The following is an 18,588-nucleotide window of genomic DNA, read 5'->3' on the forward strand; positions in this document are numbered from 1 at the left end:
AACCGACGAAATAGAATTTCATTGTGCTAGAAACAACCTTATAGTTGGTCTATCGATTTCTTTAGCCGGTACTGTTCCATTATCTAAACGAGTAAGACAATTATCATCAATTTCCTTTTTATTAATTATTTCAATTGAGCAGCTAATTACTTTTCGGGAAAAAAGCTCTAGATAATCGCATGATTATCTATCATCTCTATTCTGTAGTGGTTAATGGTAACGAGGTCATTCGTGGCCCTGTGAAACTTCTACCCTAAATACTACTTGGATAATATCTAAAGAAGTAGCGTAAATCGAAGCACGTCGAGTGCAGCAAACGACCTACCATCCAACAGTTAATCGTTAACAACCGAAGCCATAATACAGAAAAGTTTGCTAATACTTTAACGATCAGTGTCACGCATTCTATTTCTTCTTCGCGTTTCACTACCTTTCTACGCAATATTGTAGTTATCAATTTAGAAATTAATCATAATTTAATGGATGTTCCAGAGCCAAGGTGAAATCCGGGATAAAGATCCTAGACGCATCATCCAGCAATCCAGACTGGGTCGTCGATAGCGAAATAAATGCGAAGAACACGGTTGCAACGTTCACTGCAAGACGAAAGGAGAACGCTTCGCGAGTACCAAACGCGTAAGTACGTCACACTTTTGCGACAGGACTTTTATATTACCAAAGTTGGACGTGTTTCCGCGAAAAATGATATGACAAGTATTTCTATCGCATTTCAACGCGAAAACGGCGGGTAAGGTCGACATAAAAGAAAACACTCGGGTAAAAATGTGTACGTATTTCTATTTTATTACGACAAGTGTTTAGGAATAGAAACAATTACATGGACGAACGTTTATAAGAAAATCAGTTAAACATTTCTTAGATCTATCAAACCATAAACTTCATTCGATAATTTATGCAATTTTTTATTACGGATCTGTTCTTCTTCGTTTCTGTTAACATTTCCCGAAATCAAGCCAGAAAATCACGTCTTTGTCGAGGATTTTCTGGTAGTGTTTTACCCTTCGTTCCGCCTTTCTCCTCGGACGAGGATGAGCTGCTCGAAGAGTTGCTGTCCGTTGATTCGACTTCTCTCTTCTGCTTATTAAGGGCGAAAAATACATTGATTAATTCCTTGTCGCTTGGCCTATGCGTGCATTTTTGATCACTGTCGTTGTTATCGTTGCAATCGTTCCTCTTTTTCCTCTTTTTCCCACATTTTTCATCGTCGTCATCGTCGTCACTGTCGTCGTCGCTATCGTCGTCGTCATTTTTCTTGTTGCACTTCTTCTGCTTCTTGCAATCATCGTCGTCGTCGTCGTCGCTGTCGTCACAGTCTTTTTTCTTGGATTTTCTCTTCCCATTATCATCATCGTCGTCGTCACTGGAAGAACTGCTGCTGCTGCTGCTGCTGCTGCTGCTGCTGCTGCTGCTGCTGCTACTGCTGCTACTGCTGCTACTGCTGCTACTGCTGCTGCTGCTGCTACTGCTACTACTACTGCTGCAGTCGTTCTTGTTTTTCTTCTTACTCGATCGTTCCTGTCTTATGATTGTTTCTCCTATTTCCTGGATCTGCGTATCGAAGGTCTTGTCCACGTCTTCTTCGTTCTTTTCTGTCTCCTTCGTTATCAGCTTTTCCACCATGCACGACTCCTTGTCCGAACAACCGCGAACTAAAGCTCCTTTATCGCGATACAATTTCACTCTCAATAACTTGTTCTCTTCTTGCACATCCTGGTTGGCCAACGGATGCGCTTCGACAAGAAGCAGCGTTGTGGCCAGAACGGCGATAATTAGCGCGTTGGAACGCATCTCGTCAAAATATACTTCGGTATCTAACTTGTCCGCCTGTCCAGGCTCGCGATCTTCTTATATAGCCATTGCTGACTGATAAATCGAACGAGTCCAAAAACAATCTGACGTGTACCAGTGGTACTCATGGGACGATGCTCGATTTGGAGCATCCTAGATTAATCTGTTATTGGATTATTAGAGAAGGTGGAGGGGCAATCGAGTCGATAACGGCGTTAGGAAGGTTCTTGTAGATACAATAGCGGGTAATGATTAGGTTTCTCAAGAGTATCCTGCGCTCATTTCATCCTAGGATTCAGAAAGCCGGTGAAAAAATAATGACACGAGTGAGAATCGAAGCGAGAGAAAGATCTTATCGAATATTGGTTAGGTGCAGAGTACCAGGGAAAAAAGTAAATGCAGTGAGTATCACTGGGCTCATTGGATGGTTGTTATCGCAGCTAACCCTTGCGATGCTCCGCTTTGATTTCCTCTTTCTTTCCCCGAAGTGTAACTACGTGACCATGGCTTCCATGAAATCAACAGTTTACTAGTTCTGCTAGTTTTGGATCAACGATCGAGGATCGCGCCAAACACGCAACGTCGAGACCTATGATCTCGATAAAACTCGGTACGGGTCTAGAGTCTAGAAGATTTTCCTATCGTCGCTCGAATCATAGCTTGCTTTCCCTATCGATTCTTTGCTCGTTCGTGCGTCGCGCCGCGCCGCGCCGTCTTTCTGCTAATTTTAGTTCGCTTTCTTTCCTTTTGACTTCTCGCTTCGTTCCATTTTCGAGCTGATCTCGAGAGCAGCGTCAGCCTATTGCCTTCGATCGTTCTAATTCCGATTCCCAGTTCTCGCTGAAACACCGATAAATCCACGATAGTTCCTCTTTAATTTCGCGCTCGATCTCGCGATTCTATCCCGGACCTGTTTATTTTCAATTCAATATCGCTCGAGTCAAGGAGATGTTTTATCGTGCACGCGATGCTTTTTTCCTTTTCTTTTTCCTTTTCCTTCCAATGATTGATATTTACTTAACGTCGCATTAAATAAATGGTTATCAATAACCGTGATAACGGGGCAATTTTTTTACAACAGTAACGATAATAATGTTTACTGTCCTTACAATCGTTTTTCGCTCAACGAGTTCTAAACTTAAGATCCGAAATTGTATCGTGTAAACAGTTAATAAATAAACGATTGAACGGGCAGCTGTAACTGTTCGCAACCCTGGGCATCTTCGTCCGGACGTTTTCTGCTCTTCAATTTGTTAAACCCGTCGAGGGGCATGGTTATTTGGACTCGTGAATTCGCCGATTTTACGGTAGATTCTCGTTTCGCCGGCACGGCCGCGGCGCCACAGAGGGAAGGGTCTTTAATGCGTGTGTCCGACGTAACTGCACTGCATTCGCGATTTTGTAACGCGACCCGTTGCACCCGCGTTACGTAACGCCGACCAACTCGTAACTAGAAATACCCTCGACGCGAGCTGTTCTCGCCTCGCTGCTTGCTCGTTCAACGAAATCCTCGTTAGCTTCTTCGAGCTCGACGAGTACACGCTACACCGACGCTTAACCTTTTCGCTCTTAACGCCGACTTTAATCGTCATCCGCGCGACACGGTTCCCGAGTACCAACCCCGACTTTATTTGTTATAACCAACCTTCTTGCAACTACTCGCACGACTATCCATTCTTCGACTTTGTCTATTAGTAGAATCTCGAACAAACGTTCCTTTCGTTATTCGTGTAATGGTTCCTTGAGTACGAACAACGACTTTACTCGTCATCCGTGAAATGGCTCCGTTGCGAGTACTAACGTCGCCTTTGATAATTACTTGCAACTCGGTCAACGAGTCTAACGTCGACTTTACTCGTCATCCGTGAAAGAGTCTCGTCGCGGCGCGTCGCGTCGCGTCGGCTTTAGTCGTTATCTGCAACACAGTTATGGTCATGTTCAGTTGAAATAACGTGCAAACACCAGGATAGCCGCGACTTAGCGTTAAATGTAATGTCACGATGTAGCAAAGAAAGTCCAACACTAATTTGGCACAAAGTTTGTTCGTTAATTGTAAATGCCTACGTCTCGTGTTGCTGACGTAGTGACAAGCAACGCTGCCCTGCTGAAAGGGTTAGCGTTGCTTCCTGTGGTTGTTTAAACCTCTATGCAGCATTGTACCTTTGAAGTACCAAACGTTTGTCCCAAGTTTCCTTTTCACTGTAGACTATTGTGCAGTAATCATTCATTGTTCTCAGGAAAGCTTGTAATTTACATACGATTATCAACATTTTAGATTTTACACTTTACATAGTACAATTATCTATCACTCTATCGTTCAGACGAGATAGTCTGAGGGTTTTGTGGCAGAATTTATCCTGACATCCCAAAAAATCATTTCTGTAAACAATTTCCTTATCTACCATGAGTACCTGAGACCCCTGATAACCTATTTAGCACGAAGAATTGACTAGTGACCGCAACTCATTGAAAAAAAAAAGAACATTGTCTTATGATTGTCCAGGTCGGCAGAGGAGATTCTGACGATGCTTTTAGAAGCGAGCGAAGAAGGAGTGGAAGGAAACTGGGACGGTGGTCGTATCGTGTGGAGCGTGCGATATGCTTACGAGGGTGAAGAGGACAACGACTCTCAAGTGAATGGAATGGATCAGCAGCAGCAGAGGTCGCAGCAGAGGCAGATGCAGCATCATCATCACCATCACGCGGAAAGGCGGAAGTTGCAAGCACGTCTTGAGATACAGAAGGACGACATCCAAGCGGTGCTGCCTATATCCAAAGTAAGTTTTCCGCTTCAGTTTACTTTTCTAATCCTCTGTCTCTCGATAACGACGAAATAATAAAGATTACTCGGTGCATATCTCTGCAAGATACGATTGCACTTAGGTTCTATATCTTAGGTTTCGATATGGAATATTAGAAAATTTGTAATAGAATTGTTGTCGTCGATAAATGAAAAATTATGTCCACGTTTGGCCAGATTTGGTCGACGATAAGAAGGTCGTAATTCGTAGAATGGTTGTTCGAGGACCGTCGAAAGCGAATACGTGTCCGACAATTTTCATTCCCGCCAACTGCTCCTCGAACGTGCATCGAGAATTCCGCGACAGGTTCACGGGGTAGCTTGAAAATAAAAGAATTCGAGGGGCGAGAGAAGGGCGTAGCAATATCGCCACTCGACGAACCAACACGATTTTCAGGCCAACCTCGCTTCTGATCCTCCCTGGCCGCCCACGCCCTCCTCGAAATCTCTTAGAAAAGAATCCGCTAAGTTGGCCGATAACCGTCGGCAAAAGTAGCGATCGATACGAGCGAGTACGTGGCGTACGACCTAGCGAACGATCCACCTTTCCTCGGTTACACAGGCGTTGGACTTTTGACATCGCCAACGAGAAACGTATTTTTCATGTTTCGAAATCGGCTGCTTGATTTTCCTCATCGGAAAAGTATTGGTTACCAGAGAAACATTGGGGAAATCAGATACATTTGTTAACATTTGGGGGGTAAACATTTGTTATGCAAAATGCAACCGCATCCCTGCTATTCACTTTAGCGCAACACGGAGGGAAATCTGTTATCGAATTAAACAAAGTAGAAAGTTAAAAAGGTTAGAAAGAGGACAAGGAAGATTAACATTTTCCTTGCAACGAGAGAGTAATGGGGGGAGGGCAAAGAGTTTCAGTTTCTTGCTCCGTGAACGTCGGTGAACATTCGTAGATGGAGATTGCCGTGATTTAGCTGGCTAGCTTTCCTTTAGCCGCGTATAAACTAATAATGAAAGAGGAAAGTTTACCGTGCGCGCAAAAAGACACCGGCATTAAGTCGAAGCTGGCCGGCTAAAGGGTTAGCTTCTCGGTTCACCTCGAGATAAACCTTCTCACCGACGCGACGCGACGCGTCGTGTCGCGTCGCGGAGCTGTGTTTTTATCGCGACTCTGCCAACGAATACGGCATTCCAGGGAAATTTATTCGGCGCTCGTTTCTTTGACCAACAGGATTCCGAAAGCTTAAGTGCACCGAGTTAATTGATTTCGTTCCTTAACCATCTCGGTAGCGCGCAGTGCAATTACGCTACTTCTTGCATGCGACTTGGAATATTATTAAACGTCTGATAATTAAGAGAATTTTGAATAACTATGAATAATCGCCATAGTATTCAAATTGTTAAATTCCTTCTCTCGTGAACAAAGCGACGCGAAATCGAAACACTCGAGAAAGATGGAAGCGTTGTTGTGTACACAACAATCAGGTCGAGACTTCGCTGAGCTGCTTAATTGATTAATTAGTTCGTTAATTCGTTTACATATTCCTTTTGAAAGCATCGCAGCGAAGAAGTTGTCGGAAGCTCGGCGTTTTCTTGATTATCCGTAGTCTAATTGCCGCTTCGTTCGCGAGAAGGGTTTGAGCGAAGGGGCAGGGGAAGTTTTTAATTAAAAGAGACACCCCCGTCTTTTCGTAACACGCGGCTGCTCGGTGTTCTCGTCGAACTCGGCATCGACGCTGACCTTACGAGCTGTCCTAATCGTAGCGGTCTTTGCGCAAACGCGTTTAATCAGCGGGAAGGAAACATTTCGGCGGAAGTTGATGCTCCGACGTACAAGTATCGAGGCCAAGAGGTGAAGAAACGCAGCCTAACTACTCGAACAGCGGTCGTCCACTTGGGCCGGGGAGCTCTTTGACGAGCACCAGCTCTCGATAATGCATAGTTAAATCTCGTAGGGGCGAACGTCGAAACGGGGCCAAGTAGATCAGAGATTCCCGATAAAGTTCGATAGCTTCTAGCTTGCGAACTACTCTATTCTTCGCTCGGTAGACTTGCGTGGCTTGCGGGAGGAGTTTCTTGGAATTTTCAGTCTTCCTGGCCGAGCGGCTGGCTCGATACATCCGATGTTTGCTTTAACACGAACTAATTCAAAGTCTAAGATGTCTAAGATTTAATGCTAAGCCATTCGAAGTAAACCTTATCTGTATGCAACGAAATTTCTATCGACCACGAGAAGCGTCGGATCGAAGGGGTTAAAATAGCATCAGGGACAAAGTTATCTGTCCCTAATAGTAGAGTGTCACTCGTCGCTATAACGCAGGTTGTTAACGCGTTAACGCTTAGCGAGCAACGATTCGATGGAATCTGTTGAATCAAAAGGAGTCGAGCTAACGCGAACTGGGATTCGATGGCAGACCTTTTGTTTGGCTAGATAGCTATACCCTACCTACCCATTTCCCTTCTTCCTGTTTCCAATATTCAGCCTGGACTTTAGGATCTGTCAAAGAAGATAAGAGCTATTCGAAGCCGCTACAGAACCACTCTCGGATTTTTCAGCGAAATTCCAGCCATCGTCGAAACTCGAGGAGCCGGAAAAACGTTCCATAGAAATCTATCAGAGGACGGCCACGACTCGCGAGAATTCAAAGAATATCGAATCACGACCGTAGGGAATATTTTAGGAAGACGGAAAAAGTCCAACAGGGTCCACTCGAACGTGCACCAACGGCGGCACCTTCTTTTTTTCTTTTGCCACGCTAAGATCGAGCTCATCGATGCCAGCCGTGGTCGCAGACGGAGCCAAAGGGGATCGTAGATGTACGGGTGTGCACGTACACGAGAATAGATAGAGGGGTGTAGGTGGACGTATAGAGAGCCGCTCGGGGTCAGAGATTTAAATTCCCTCGCTGCAATATCCCAGTCGTTTGATGTTCCTTCCAAAGGGCAGACTGTACGGAAGCCAACTTGGAAATGGCTTCGTACACCGGACTCGCTATCGTCCTGCAAAGTACACACAAACACAGACAAATGGTCGTGCTCGCGTAGAATAACTTCCATAGGCGGCATAGCCGCGTATAGTTTACGGAACCTATGAAATAGTCGGCCCTCGGAGTCGCTAGTTCTGCAGAGACCCTTTAAAAGCCTTCCCTCGGCTCAAATCCGCGACCATTCGTGAAACTTTTCCGACAGCGTACTCCCTCGAGAGAAACAAAAGCTTCCATCGACGGAACGATCGCCCTCTAAATCGAGCTTCCTGAATGGGAAGAGAGTAAGAGAGGGGGAAAGAGAGAGAGAGAGAGGAAATTGGGATGTTTTAAACAGCTCTGTGCAAAGGCGACGCTTTAATCGAATTCGTTTTGTCGTAGAACTGGGAGGTGATGAACACCGCGGTGTTGACGGGACGCCAAGTGTCCCAAGGGATGAAGGTCTTTATCGTGAGCCAGGCTGGAACCGTGGCTGACGTTACTTTACAATCCTCTTGTCACTCCGAGGACGAGAGTGTGCTTAAGGTATGTGGTTTTCCGGGGCTATTTGCGGTTCCAGCTTTTACACAGGGTATCTGATCTTGTTAACCCTTTGTTCTTATTATATTGTTCTTATTTATATTATTTATACCTTTCGTCACGCTTTTATAACTTTAATGTATCATATTATATTTCACTGACACTTGATTGTACAAGTATTCAGTCGAGTGATTAATTTGCTGGTACTGGTTCTTAACCCTTTGAGGCTTCAAGTATCTCTCCGAAGCCAACGTGTCACGGTACCGTTGCAGGTGTCATCCTCTTGCAGCAGCGTGTACGTTGACGGCACAGAAATTCGAGGTTCCAGCAACGCGTCGGTTCTCGTCAAGTACGGAACGTACACGGGTTTGGCGAAATTCACCGTCTGGATGCCTGAGTTTCCTCTAGAAGTGACCGTCGGTGACACCAGACTGAGCCAGATCAAAGGCTGGAAGGTCCCTGAAGAGCACGCGGTCGGCGCGAAGAGCAAGCGTAGCTTGAACGCGACCAACTCTCGGGTCGATCAGTCTCTGGCGAAAACGAAGAAGAGGAGCGCGACTGAATTGGAGGATTCACTGGAGGATACCTCGATCGACGTCGAGGACGCGGACGTGATCCTCGAAGAGGACGAACAGGAGGAAAGATTTCGGGGGAGCGATCACAGTTGGGACACGATCAATTCGATTGACAGAGGATCGTCGACCAATTGTAGACTGCGATTTCAACAGAGTCCGGTCGAGGTGCACGCAAGATTCCTCGCTACCGATCACGATTCCGGAAGAGTATCCTATTTCGTAAATCGTCGCACTTGGTTACGCGTGACAGACTTGGTAATGGGCATGCTTCGAGTCTCAGACCCGAGAATTGCGATTCTGTTACAAGGAAGAATCGTGCAAGGCCGAGGAGTGGGCAGGACGGAAGTGCAGGTACTTTCGCCGATTACCGGTCGAGTAATCGGCGCGAAAGAAGTGCGAGTGGGTAACGACCGAGTGGCGGTCACCAGATTGTCCGTCAAAGTCGTTTCCGGTCTGCAGCTCACCATCAGTCCGGACACCGCTATCGAGAACGGATACGTTGCGGAAACCTCGGTTACGAGAAGGTTGACTGCACAATATCAGGTAAGGAATATCTAGTTTGTCTTCGCTTCAGACTTTCAAGCGAAATAATATATTACAAAGAATGTCTGATTCGCACTCCTTCAATTATTTTCTCTTCTAATTGTAAGTAATTCCCTAATACGAATCATATCCGAAGAGATTCTTAAGCTCATCGCTACTTACACTCCTTTTACTGAAGAAGCTTTCGAGCAGATAAAAGCTATTGAATAATTAAAGTCGTACAGCAGAATCTACTTACCATTTTACTTTACTCCCGCAAGAAAAATCGAAAAAGACTGTCAGCGAGTGCCCTTTTATACCAATAATCCTTATAAAGAAGAAATATACGGCACATCTGAGCTACAGTTTCGCGTGTATTTTTATCGAACGTAGGAGGGTCTGCTGGATATAGACGTGGAATTTTCGGATGGCACCAGGACGCCGTTGAGGGAGATCGCTGTGAGCGATTATCATTTGTTGGTGGAGAGTCTCGATCCAGAAGTGGTGGCGTTCGCTCCGATGGTTGCCTCTCATCATCCCCGGGTGATCGCAGTCGGCGAAGGACGGGGTGATTTGTTACGAGTCAGTCTCCAGTTGGCCGATACCTGTCGTTTAACCGGCAGGAGGTCTGGAAAAGCTTCTCAAAGGGCCACCGCGTCCGCCCTTGCAACAGCTTCGGCCAACGTCGAAGTGGATTTCGCCTCGAGCGATCTTCCGAATCGACCGGAATTCGTCCAGAACGACGGAGGAGGCACCGTCGGTTCTCATCATCACAGAGAGAGGAAAACCAGCAGGGGAGAAATGGCGCCTGATTTGCACGACATTCTGATCGGTAAATAAATCCAGTTCTCGTTTGTCACGCGCTCGCTGATTCTCGCACTTGTTTCGATTTCCGAGAATTCCACACTGTTCGTTCATCTTTCGATAGCGCTCGTTATTGCTCTGTTCGTCAGAAACTTCTTTCACCGTTCGAACATTAGTTATACCCTTTTGTTTGCCTCATCACTCGCCTCTTTTCACAAACACCTTTTGTTGTTGCTGGAATGCTTTCTTTTTATCGTGCTATTGTGCCTGGTGATGGGTACTCGATCCTTTGCAAATTTTTCAGCTATTCGATCTCTGATGCAATCGCTTTGAAACCCTTGCAGACTTTGTGGAACTTAATAGGCTTAATTAATGTAATAGTACGATAGTCTTGAAACTAGATTCAGTATCGACATTTTAACTTTAAATTAACAATATTCTCTGTGTAATTTAATCATGCTGGATACTTCAAAGAGAATATCTCGAGAATAACTACTACGGACTTTTTGAATGTAGAAAGTATAAAGGTTCTTCAAAGATTGCGCTTAATAACCCATCGCCGAGCAACGATAATAGCGTTCGTGTCTTGCCTCCTCGGTTATCAAACTTTTTTCTCGCATCACCACGCCTCCGACTAGCTTTATGCAGCTGATCGTGCGGAAGGATATGCAGCTTCGGGAGCTGTCGCGTTTCATTTACTACCGTTTCTCACTCTTCTCCTCTCTCTTTCTGTCTCTTTGTTTTTTGTGCAAAGGACTATCGCTGAAAGAGGAGAACGGGCACGAGCACGAGCACGAGCACGAGCACGAGCACGAGCACAAACCTTTGGTGCAGGCACGCCAGCACCACACGGCTATAGCTAATGGCATGTCTTCAGGAGGAATGGGCGGTGTCGGGATACGGCATCACGGAGGGGCGCGGATGAGTCCACTCGAGATCGGGATGTACGTCCTCTTGGCGGCCTTCTGTTTCGCCATCGTCGTATTCGTCGTCTCCTGCGTGGTCTACGCGAGCAAATTCAAGCCTCAGCCGCCGGATTCACCGTTAGGCGGATCCGCCCTTCCGGTTCTCTCGGGAGCAGCGAGGGCCAGAGCAGCGGCCAACCAGCTGGCATCGGGAAGAAGACCTCCGAGAGAATCTACTACCAACGCTCACGATTGGGTCTGGCTAGGACGAGCCACCCTCGAGAGGGCCGCTTGTGGACCTCAACAGGTATAAAATACCTGTCTGTCACCACTGTCACCCTTATAATACTTGATATAATCATGTTTGGCCCAGGTTCGAGTAACCAACAATCCTCTTGCCGCTGAAAACGAAGGGGACACGAGCGAACTAGCCACTTCCTTTGACAATCCAAATCACATCGAGCTACCATCCGCGGGCCAACGAAACAACGGGTCCGGAAGCAACGGACCGATAGACACGACAACGTACAGCAAGAGGGACAAGTTTCCTCGGAACAGTTTCGCTTCTAAGGCCGCGACGAAGCAATCGACTGTGGTAACCGCGACCACAGTGACCACACCCGCGTCCATGGCAACGTCCACTGTAACAACTACGCGAAACGAGTAATTATTATTTTACGCTACTTTCCATCCGTCTATCTCTCCTCTTCCGATATAGGTATCGAATAACTGCTTTCGTCACAGCAACGACGACATCCCACCGCCTCTACCGCCGCACGGAGTGGCCTCCACCGCGATTCCGGTCGTTCCCCTCGTCGCCACGACCGCCAATAACAACAACAACAACAGCAACGAAGATTACAAACCACCCGTGCCACCGCACAGAAATACAGGGGTTATAGTACGGGTACCGGAAACCCCGAGGAAACATCGGCACAGGGCGTCGAGCGGTAGCGCGGGTAGTGGCCATCACGGGAACAATCGGCACAGCAAACAACAGATCCAGCATATCAAACCACACGGTAAAGCTAGAGTAGGTAGTCCAAAAGAAAACGGCGCGGAGGAGGAGGAAGAGTTCGAGCTAGTGACTCAGGATGACAACAGGCATTCGAAAGACGCTAGGGCCAGAGAGGTGAAGAGGGCGACGATCGTTGGTAATCCAATGTTCTCGTCCTTCTCAACGTCCGCAGTCGCTTCTTCGATGAACGTGTCTACCCCGACCGTGGCTTCGTCCTCCTCGCCACCAAATTCGTCGCCGTCCTCCTCCTCTTCCTCCTCGTCCTCCTCATCCTCCTCCTCCTCCTCGTCCGCCTCCTCCTCTCAAGAACAAGAGGAATCGGTGGCGTTGGATGACCTGAATCTGGGCATGGACTACAACCAGATCATGCAATACTTCGACAACCTAAAGGAATCGAACGCCTAGGTAAAGGCGTTCGGCCTTCGAGAAGGCCGAGTAGTCAACGTCGATACGAAAGCCTGGGATCCTCGTTGAGAATTCGGAGAGGACGCGGCCCTCGTTCTCCGCTTCCTCTCTCGCTCGTAGCACACGTTCGCAATGGAGAACAATCGAAGGCCGGCCGCTTTCCAGGCGTTTCGTATTCTAGGCTATAATCTAGTCAGCTTCCTAGCAGCACATCAACAGTATCGCGCAAATGCATCAATACATAAATACACGCTGAGAGAGAGAGATGCGCGCGTACAAGGTACGTAAATAAATTCATGGTACACACGTGTACAACGACGAGTGCATACACACTACACGCTACACTACACCACGTATACACATACACAAACGCAGAGGCTTTAAAAGGTGCGATCGTCGGTTGCCGGTGGGGTAGGTAGATCGCGCCATTCCGATTCGACCAGCTTTCTTCTCTTTTCCCGGCGATCGATCGACCGCCGATCCTCGCTTCCGCCTCCGTGCACTATCGATCTCTCGCTCACAATCCCTTTCCCCGCGGCGATCGAACCTCTCTACCTCTCGTTCCCGCCGCGGCGACAGGGCCATTCACTAAAAAAGAAGAAACAGTGGCCGAACAAAACCGACCCTTTTGTTTCGAAATCGATCTCGGCTTCGATAAAGCCACGGCTCTTACCTTTATTCGTCTTTCAATGCTTTCAGCCGTTCATCCACCATCTATCTATCTATCTTGTAAAACAAGAACCTTCTCCATTTTGTTTTCATAGCTTTTATATAATCTTTCTTTCTACTTTTATCGAACGATTAGTCTTCCTAGTGTAGTTCCAAGCGAAACGAGATCGATATCGCGACTCGATGACGTCGGATGGCCGTTCACTTAAAGCGATCTGCGCCGGAGGAGACGTAATATTTATTCGATCGTCCATACGTCGTAATGTTTGTAAATTTTGCTTTGTAAGACTGTGTACATATATACATTATATAATTATATATATTATATATATATATAAGCGACCTAGCGCATGTTAACGATGGACTGTAACACTTTTATGGCAGACCGTAGGAGCCGAACGGAAAGGCGAATCTGGACCGCTAGCACATTTCTACCTTGCAGCGTTACCCTATAACTTTCTGATCCTATTCGAAGTCGTTTTATACAGGGATCTTGAATCATTCCATGCAACTAACACGTTGACTGCAATGGTAGAAATAGATGTTATCTAAAATGGCACACCGATGGTGCGGATTACCAGGGGTATTAATTTTTCAAGCTAATGCAATTTACTAGAGTACTTTAAAGTTTTCTAGCTTGGGTTTTTACACTAAAACGCCAGTTATCGGTGACTGCTATGGTAGTCGACGTGTTACACCGTCGTTGAAAACGACACAAGCGAGAAGAAAAGATTGAAAGGATAGCTTTAAGAGGAGATTATTGAAAGATTCACGGGCGGCTAATTGGGAAACGCTAATCTCCTAGGATGCTCGCGGCGGTCCTATACGCTGCTCCGCTATCGCTTTTGATTACCATTCATTCCTCGATTGGATTCCGCAATTATTCGCGTACGCGTTCCCAATCTTAGACGCGTTTTACGCGTCGCAATCATGCGACACGTGCTTTCTTCGCGTGAATGTAAGCGCAATCGCATCTGTGCCATCGTTAGTGTTACATCGCATAAACCACTGACTCATCAGAGAAAACGAGTGAATGCGTGCCAGTGTGAAAGGACGGATGAAAGTAAGAAAAATGCAAAATACACGCACACCATATAGCCAGCGTTCTTCCGCACCAGATTTCATTTCCTGTTGCGAATCCAATCGTGAGTCTCGTTACCCTTTGCGTTATCAACGCGTAAACGATTATCAAAACAAGAGATTCGTCGTTTTAGCGGCACAGGTTTAACTCTGATTCAAGGAAATATGGTATTTTGTTTTTTTTATATTATGTTATACATATAGAAGACTGACGTGACAAGTTGTACTTTTCTTTAACACCTTCGAGTTATTGATGCTTTATGCGACGGCACCCAAAAGTGGAATTTTATCTTTTAATTCTTATAGGTAGACTACTCTTCAGTTTTATTCCTTATACACTTTTCTATATTATTTTACGATATTCTTGACTTGGAATGTGTTAAAGAACTTTGTACAGCATGCATAGGTATTTGAATGTAACAAGTACAAAGGTGTCCTCAAAGGTGTCATATCTATGTACAATAATGTTACTAAAGGAATAATTCGAGATAATTTTGTTCCTCCGTTTGTAACGACGAGTTACCTGTCCGCTGAAAAGAAATCCGACATAACCGAAGGACGTACTTCGAAGCGATCAGTCGGCAGGTGTGCCATGATCTATATGAAATCACAAATCCCTGAACAGATCACCCTATCTTATATAGGCATCTAAGGACTACGTGTCTAAGTATGTACGTATCTGTAAGTTGTGTGTTAGTACGTCCAAGCGTGGGATATAGTGATATAATGTCGACGAACACGGAGAAAAAGAGAACGGACGTCCTGATCAGCGTCCGGAGAGCGTCGATGCGACCCATGCACGTTAGCCCTTTGCAACTTTTCATTCGTAAGTTAAATACAAACACTTAGGCGACATTTCGCGTCATTTTATTTTCGCCAATTTCGTACGTTCCGTACAGACTTTGAAATCGATGTAAAGGGTTAAAAGGTGGTGGAGAGAACGCGAGATACCCCGCCGAGAATCTAGTCTTATAGCTTAACTAACGCATTATTATTAAATACTAATAAACCGCGAAGCGCGATCTACGTTGCCTTTCGCCCGATTAAATGTATGTATCCTCGAAAACGATCAAACGAAGAGGAAGTGCCGTCGTTTCGCGTCCTCTACCCGTCAGCTATACTTTTCATTTTCTCGTGGATACATCTTGCGAGCGAGACGACGGGACCGTGAACGAATCAATCATATCGAGTACAGTGAGTGAGACACGCGCTAATTACTCCTAATCTAATCTTCGCGCCGAGGGTGCCCCTCGTCCCTCGACGAATCCTCGGGACGAGGGGTACAGTGCAGAGCCGGACAAAAATAGTATTTACTATTTAGAAAATAGTGGAGAGAAAGAAAGAGAGAGCTTGCGTTGTATGTTCGCTTGTTTGCAACTGATGTTAGAAAGGAAAACCGCATCGTATCGATTCGCCCCTGTTACACTATCGACGTACAAATCGATCTTACAGTTACTATTTTTTACTTAGAATACTATTTCCTCCAGCTCTGGTCGTCGGTCACAACTGTACATACACACGCATTTCCTTGTTTCTCGTTCGAAACTCGCGATTCCGTAAAGAGGAAGCCGAACGGAAGCGGTGTGTTACTCTTCAGAAGGCGCTTATGGTACTTGTATCCGTTCGCTCGATCGATCATTCCTCTCTGGCCACGATGCTACTACAATATTATTAATTACTAGCGCTATTTTAAAAAACTATTAACTAGTTTTCCTGTTCACGTTCGATCGGAAACGCTGCGGATACGATTCGATCGAACGGAGGAACCAGTCCAGAGAGCACGATGCAACTCACAACGCCGAATTTTGTACACAAAGTTGAAGAGAGTTTTGTTTAAATGCGATAAGATATCCGCTCGTCCCTATAGACGGAACCGTCTTCGAGACGAACCACAAGTCGAAACTGCCGGTCTCTCTTTTCCCCTTTTTTTATTTTTGATAAGTTCCCACCGATCAGGGAGGATTCTTAAATATACATATATAAACGTATATTGTAATAGAATATCGTCGCAATGCTGAGACTCTGCATTCACACACATTCCTCAGACACGATGTCGCTGTATCTACGTTTAAGTGTGATAAATGCGGATAAAACGATCGACGGAAACGTCGAAAGTAATAATAATCGTCGACGACGACGACGACGCCTGCGAAAAGAAAAGACGACGAGGACGGCGATGACGACCGCGTCCACGACGACAATGGCAATAATCAACGATGCTTTTCTAGCAGATTTAATCTTTCTCTCGCTACCTAATATAGATAGTATTGTTCTCATAGCTGGCATATATTCATAATAACGACCATCATTTTCTGTATTTATCCTTTATTATTGAATTACAAATTATAATTAATATTCTTCTTCTATCGATCACATAGTCATCGTTGCTGTTGTTGTTATTGTTATTGAGATTGTTGTTGTTGTTGTTGTTATCGCTGTTTTCACTGTGCTTCACATGTCGTTGGTGTTGTCGCCGTGGTGGACGTCGCCATCGGCGTAACCGATACGCTAATTAAACAATAAGATACGACTATCGCCTACTCAATGTACAATATGTAGTATTTACCTGTTGTTACCACCAAACCGTCATCAAAGATATATAAAATATTGTAATTGTAACATATCGATGTTGTTCGAATTTTGTTCATCGTCCCATAAAAATCGGTACGTGTCGTTCAAGTTTCAAAGCTTCGAGGAACTTTCTTTGATCGCAACTTATTTCTTGACGTTCACGCTTAAATAACTCTTCGTGAATGGTGCACAAATACTTTTCAGATGTATGCAATAAACTGCAGATCATTTTTTTTAGCATTTCCATTGTTTATTCATAAATATTTACAAATTCATACAGATTATCATTAAACATATTCGTTGAACCACCGCCTGTCGTATTTTGATATCCATTTCAGTGAACCCAGTAGATCATTTTGAATGATATATTTCCATGTCCATGGATTCTGATTCTTCTCCTCTAATTTTTTCTTTTTCTTTGCCATTGCTTCCATCATTTCTTGAGTAATAACCATAGCATCAAAAGGCAAGTTCTTCGCAATGTTATTTAAATGACGCTTCACCTTTTAAACATAAAAACTGGTTAATCCACGAACAATCCGATAATTAATCAAGAATAATTAAATACCTCGAAAAATTCAATTTTTCCTCCAATTTCAAATATTACTTGCCCTGCCTTTACTGGAGTGGCATAATGATCTATGTTTCCTTTACCACCTCCCATACGTGATCCATGACTCTGTAATGTATAAATTTTAAGTAAAACTGGATTAAGTATTACCCTTAACACATATCATAAAAAGTAATACATATATGAATAAATGTTCATAAAAACCTTCTTGGTAATTGGTTGCCAAGGATCTGGGATTCTCCAAAGTGCAAATGCTACCTTGTAATCAATGTTTTTGTATAATATGAACCGTATAAATTCAAAATGATTATATTTCATTCTGCCACCTCCAGTTGCTATTACTCCATACTGTTTGTGTAATAAAGTATTGTGATATAATTCAGGTCCTCTCATTAATCTCAATTTTTTCTGCATTTTATAAGGACGCATGTTACTTGGATACTGAGGTTGTTTTTGAACAACTCTAAGCTTAACACGTGCAGGATATTCAACATCTGCAATAAATAGTCTCTGTTAAATATATTCTTTTCGTTTCTTCTTACATATTAATTGTTTGCTCTAATACCTTTAAAATGATTTCCCGGGTCAAAGGATTGTAATCCTGCTGTTGAAGTTGTCATAAATAAAGAATACGCTACAAAACAATACAGATACATTAATTAATGACTCATAATACCCTTAGACATAAAGCATTGATATTCAAACTTACGTGACAGCAGTCGTTTTATAGCATAACCGTATGACTGCATTTTTTATAATTGTTAATCTATCGTCTTATCTATTAACTTTATTTGTTACTAGCTTAAAACCATTGCGTTTGTATACGCCTAAGTGGTCGGAGTCAAAAGTTACAGAGGTTTCAATTTTTCTATAGAAAGTCTATAGGTCATACATTTTAGCTAGGGGGTCCCTGACACCCCGCATGCCATAATGTCGGTATACAGACTACCACTTGTGCATCGGGGTTCCTAATACCCCAAGATGATTGTAAGTCGGCGCGCAGAAAGAGTCGTGGGGTCCTTGACACCCCAAGATGATATTAGGTCGGTACGCAGAGAGCCACGGGGTCCCCGACACCCCAAGATGATATCAGGTCGGCGCGCAAAGAGTGATCGGGGTGCCCTGATACCCCAAGATATTTTCTCGGTGCACAGATATAGTCACCGGGGTCCCTGACACCCCAAGATGATATTAGGTCGGTGTGCAGAGTGCCGCCGGGGTCCCTGACACCCCAAGGTATTTTCTCGGTACGTAGAGAAAGTCATCGGGGTCCCTGACACCCCAAGATGCTATTGGGTCGGTCGCAGAGCGCACCGGGGTTCCTGATACCCCAAGATCATATCAGGTCGGTATATAGGAAACGCCACCGATGCATCGGGGTCCCTGACACCCCAA

General features: G+C 44.9%; 2 protein-coding genes across 5 annotated transcripts in view; one reads left to right on the forward strand and one right to left on the reverse strand.

Moving 5' to 3' along the window:
- Nucleotides 1-16,674, forward strand: part of LOC114877067 (transmembrane protein 132E) — a 60,895-nt gene extending 44,221 nt beyond the window's left edge. For 3 of the 4 annotated variants that reach the window (XM_029189181.2, XM_046288639.1, XM_029189182.2), the window contains 8 exons: nt 493-636; nt 4,313-4,586; nt 7,936-8,079; nt 8,346-9,191; nt 9,564-10,002; nt 10,729-11,186; nt 11,253-11,542; nt 11,624-16,674. In XM_029189181.2, coding sequence (XP_029045014.2) covers nt 493-636; nt 4,313-4,586; nt 7,936-8,079; nt 8,346-9,191; nt 9,564-10,002; nt 10,729-11,186; nt 11,253-11,542; nt 11,624-12,302 — 3,274 coding nt within the window. In that variant the 3' untranslated portion in view covers nt 12,303-16,674. The remainder of the gene's footprint in view (nt 1-492; nt 637-4,312; nt 4,587-7,935; nt 8,080-8,345; nt 9,192-9,563; nt 10,003-10,728; nt 11,187-11,252; nt 11,543-11,623) is intronic. The other variant, XM_029189185.2, reaches the window with a different exon arrangement.
- On the reverse strand, nt 14,221-18,067 carry LOC114877069 (39S ribosomal protein L16, mitochondrial). The gene is made up of 5 exons (XM_029189187.2): nt 17,903-18,067; nt 17,759-17,827; nt 17,398-17,687; nt 17,191-17,301; nt 14,221-17,125 (listed from the first exon to the last, which is right to left on the reverse strand). Exons 1-5 carry the CDS (start codon nt 17,940-17,942, stop codon nt 16,910-16,912), a joined length of 726 nt encoding a protein of 241 aa, XP_029045020.1. The 5' UTR covers nt 17,943-18,067; the 3' UTR covers nt 14,221-16,909.
- Nucleotides 18,068-18,588: the final 521 nt, after the last annotated feature.

The sequence above is a fragment of the Osmia bicornis genome, chromosome 14 (assembly GCF_907164935.1).
Source record: "Osmia bicornis bicornis chromosome 14, iOsmBic2.1, whole genome shotgun sequence".
NCBI classification, from domain to species: Eukaryota; Metazoa; Arthropoda; class Insecta; order Hymenoptera; family Megachilidae; genus Osmia; species Osmia bicornis.

What these genes read in the sequence shown, in the direction of transcription:
- LOC114877069 (XM_029189187.2), bottom strand. Translation starts at nt 17,942, where the DNA reads ATGCAGTCATACGGTTATGCTATAAAACGACTGCTGTCAC. An exon ending in CCCGGGAAATCATTTTAAAG is followed by an intron (nt 17,688 to 17,758) that starts GTATTAGAGCAA and finishes TATTTATTGCAG; the next exon opens with ATGTTGAATATCCTGCACGT. An exon ending in GGCAACCAATTACCAAGAAG is followed by an intron (nt 17,302 to 17,397) that starts GTTTTTATGAAC and finishes TATACATTACAG; the next exon opens with AGTCATGGATCACGTATGGG.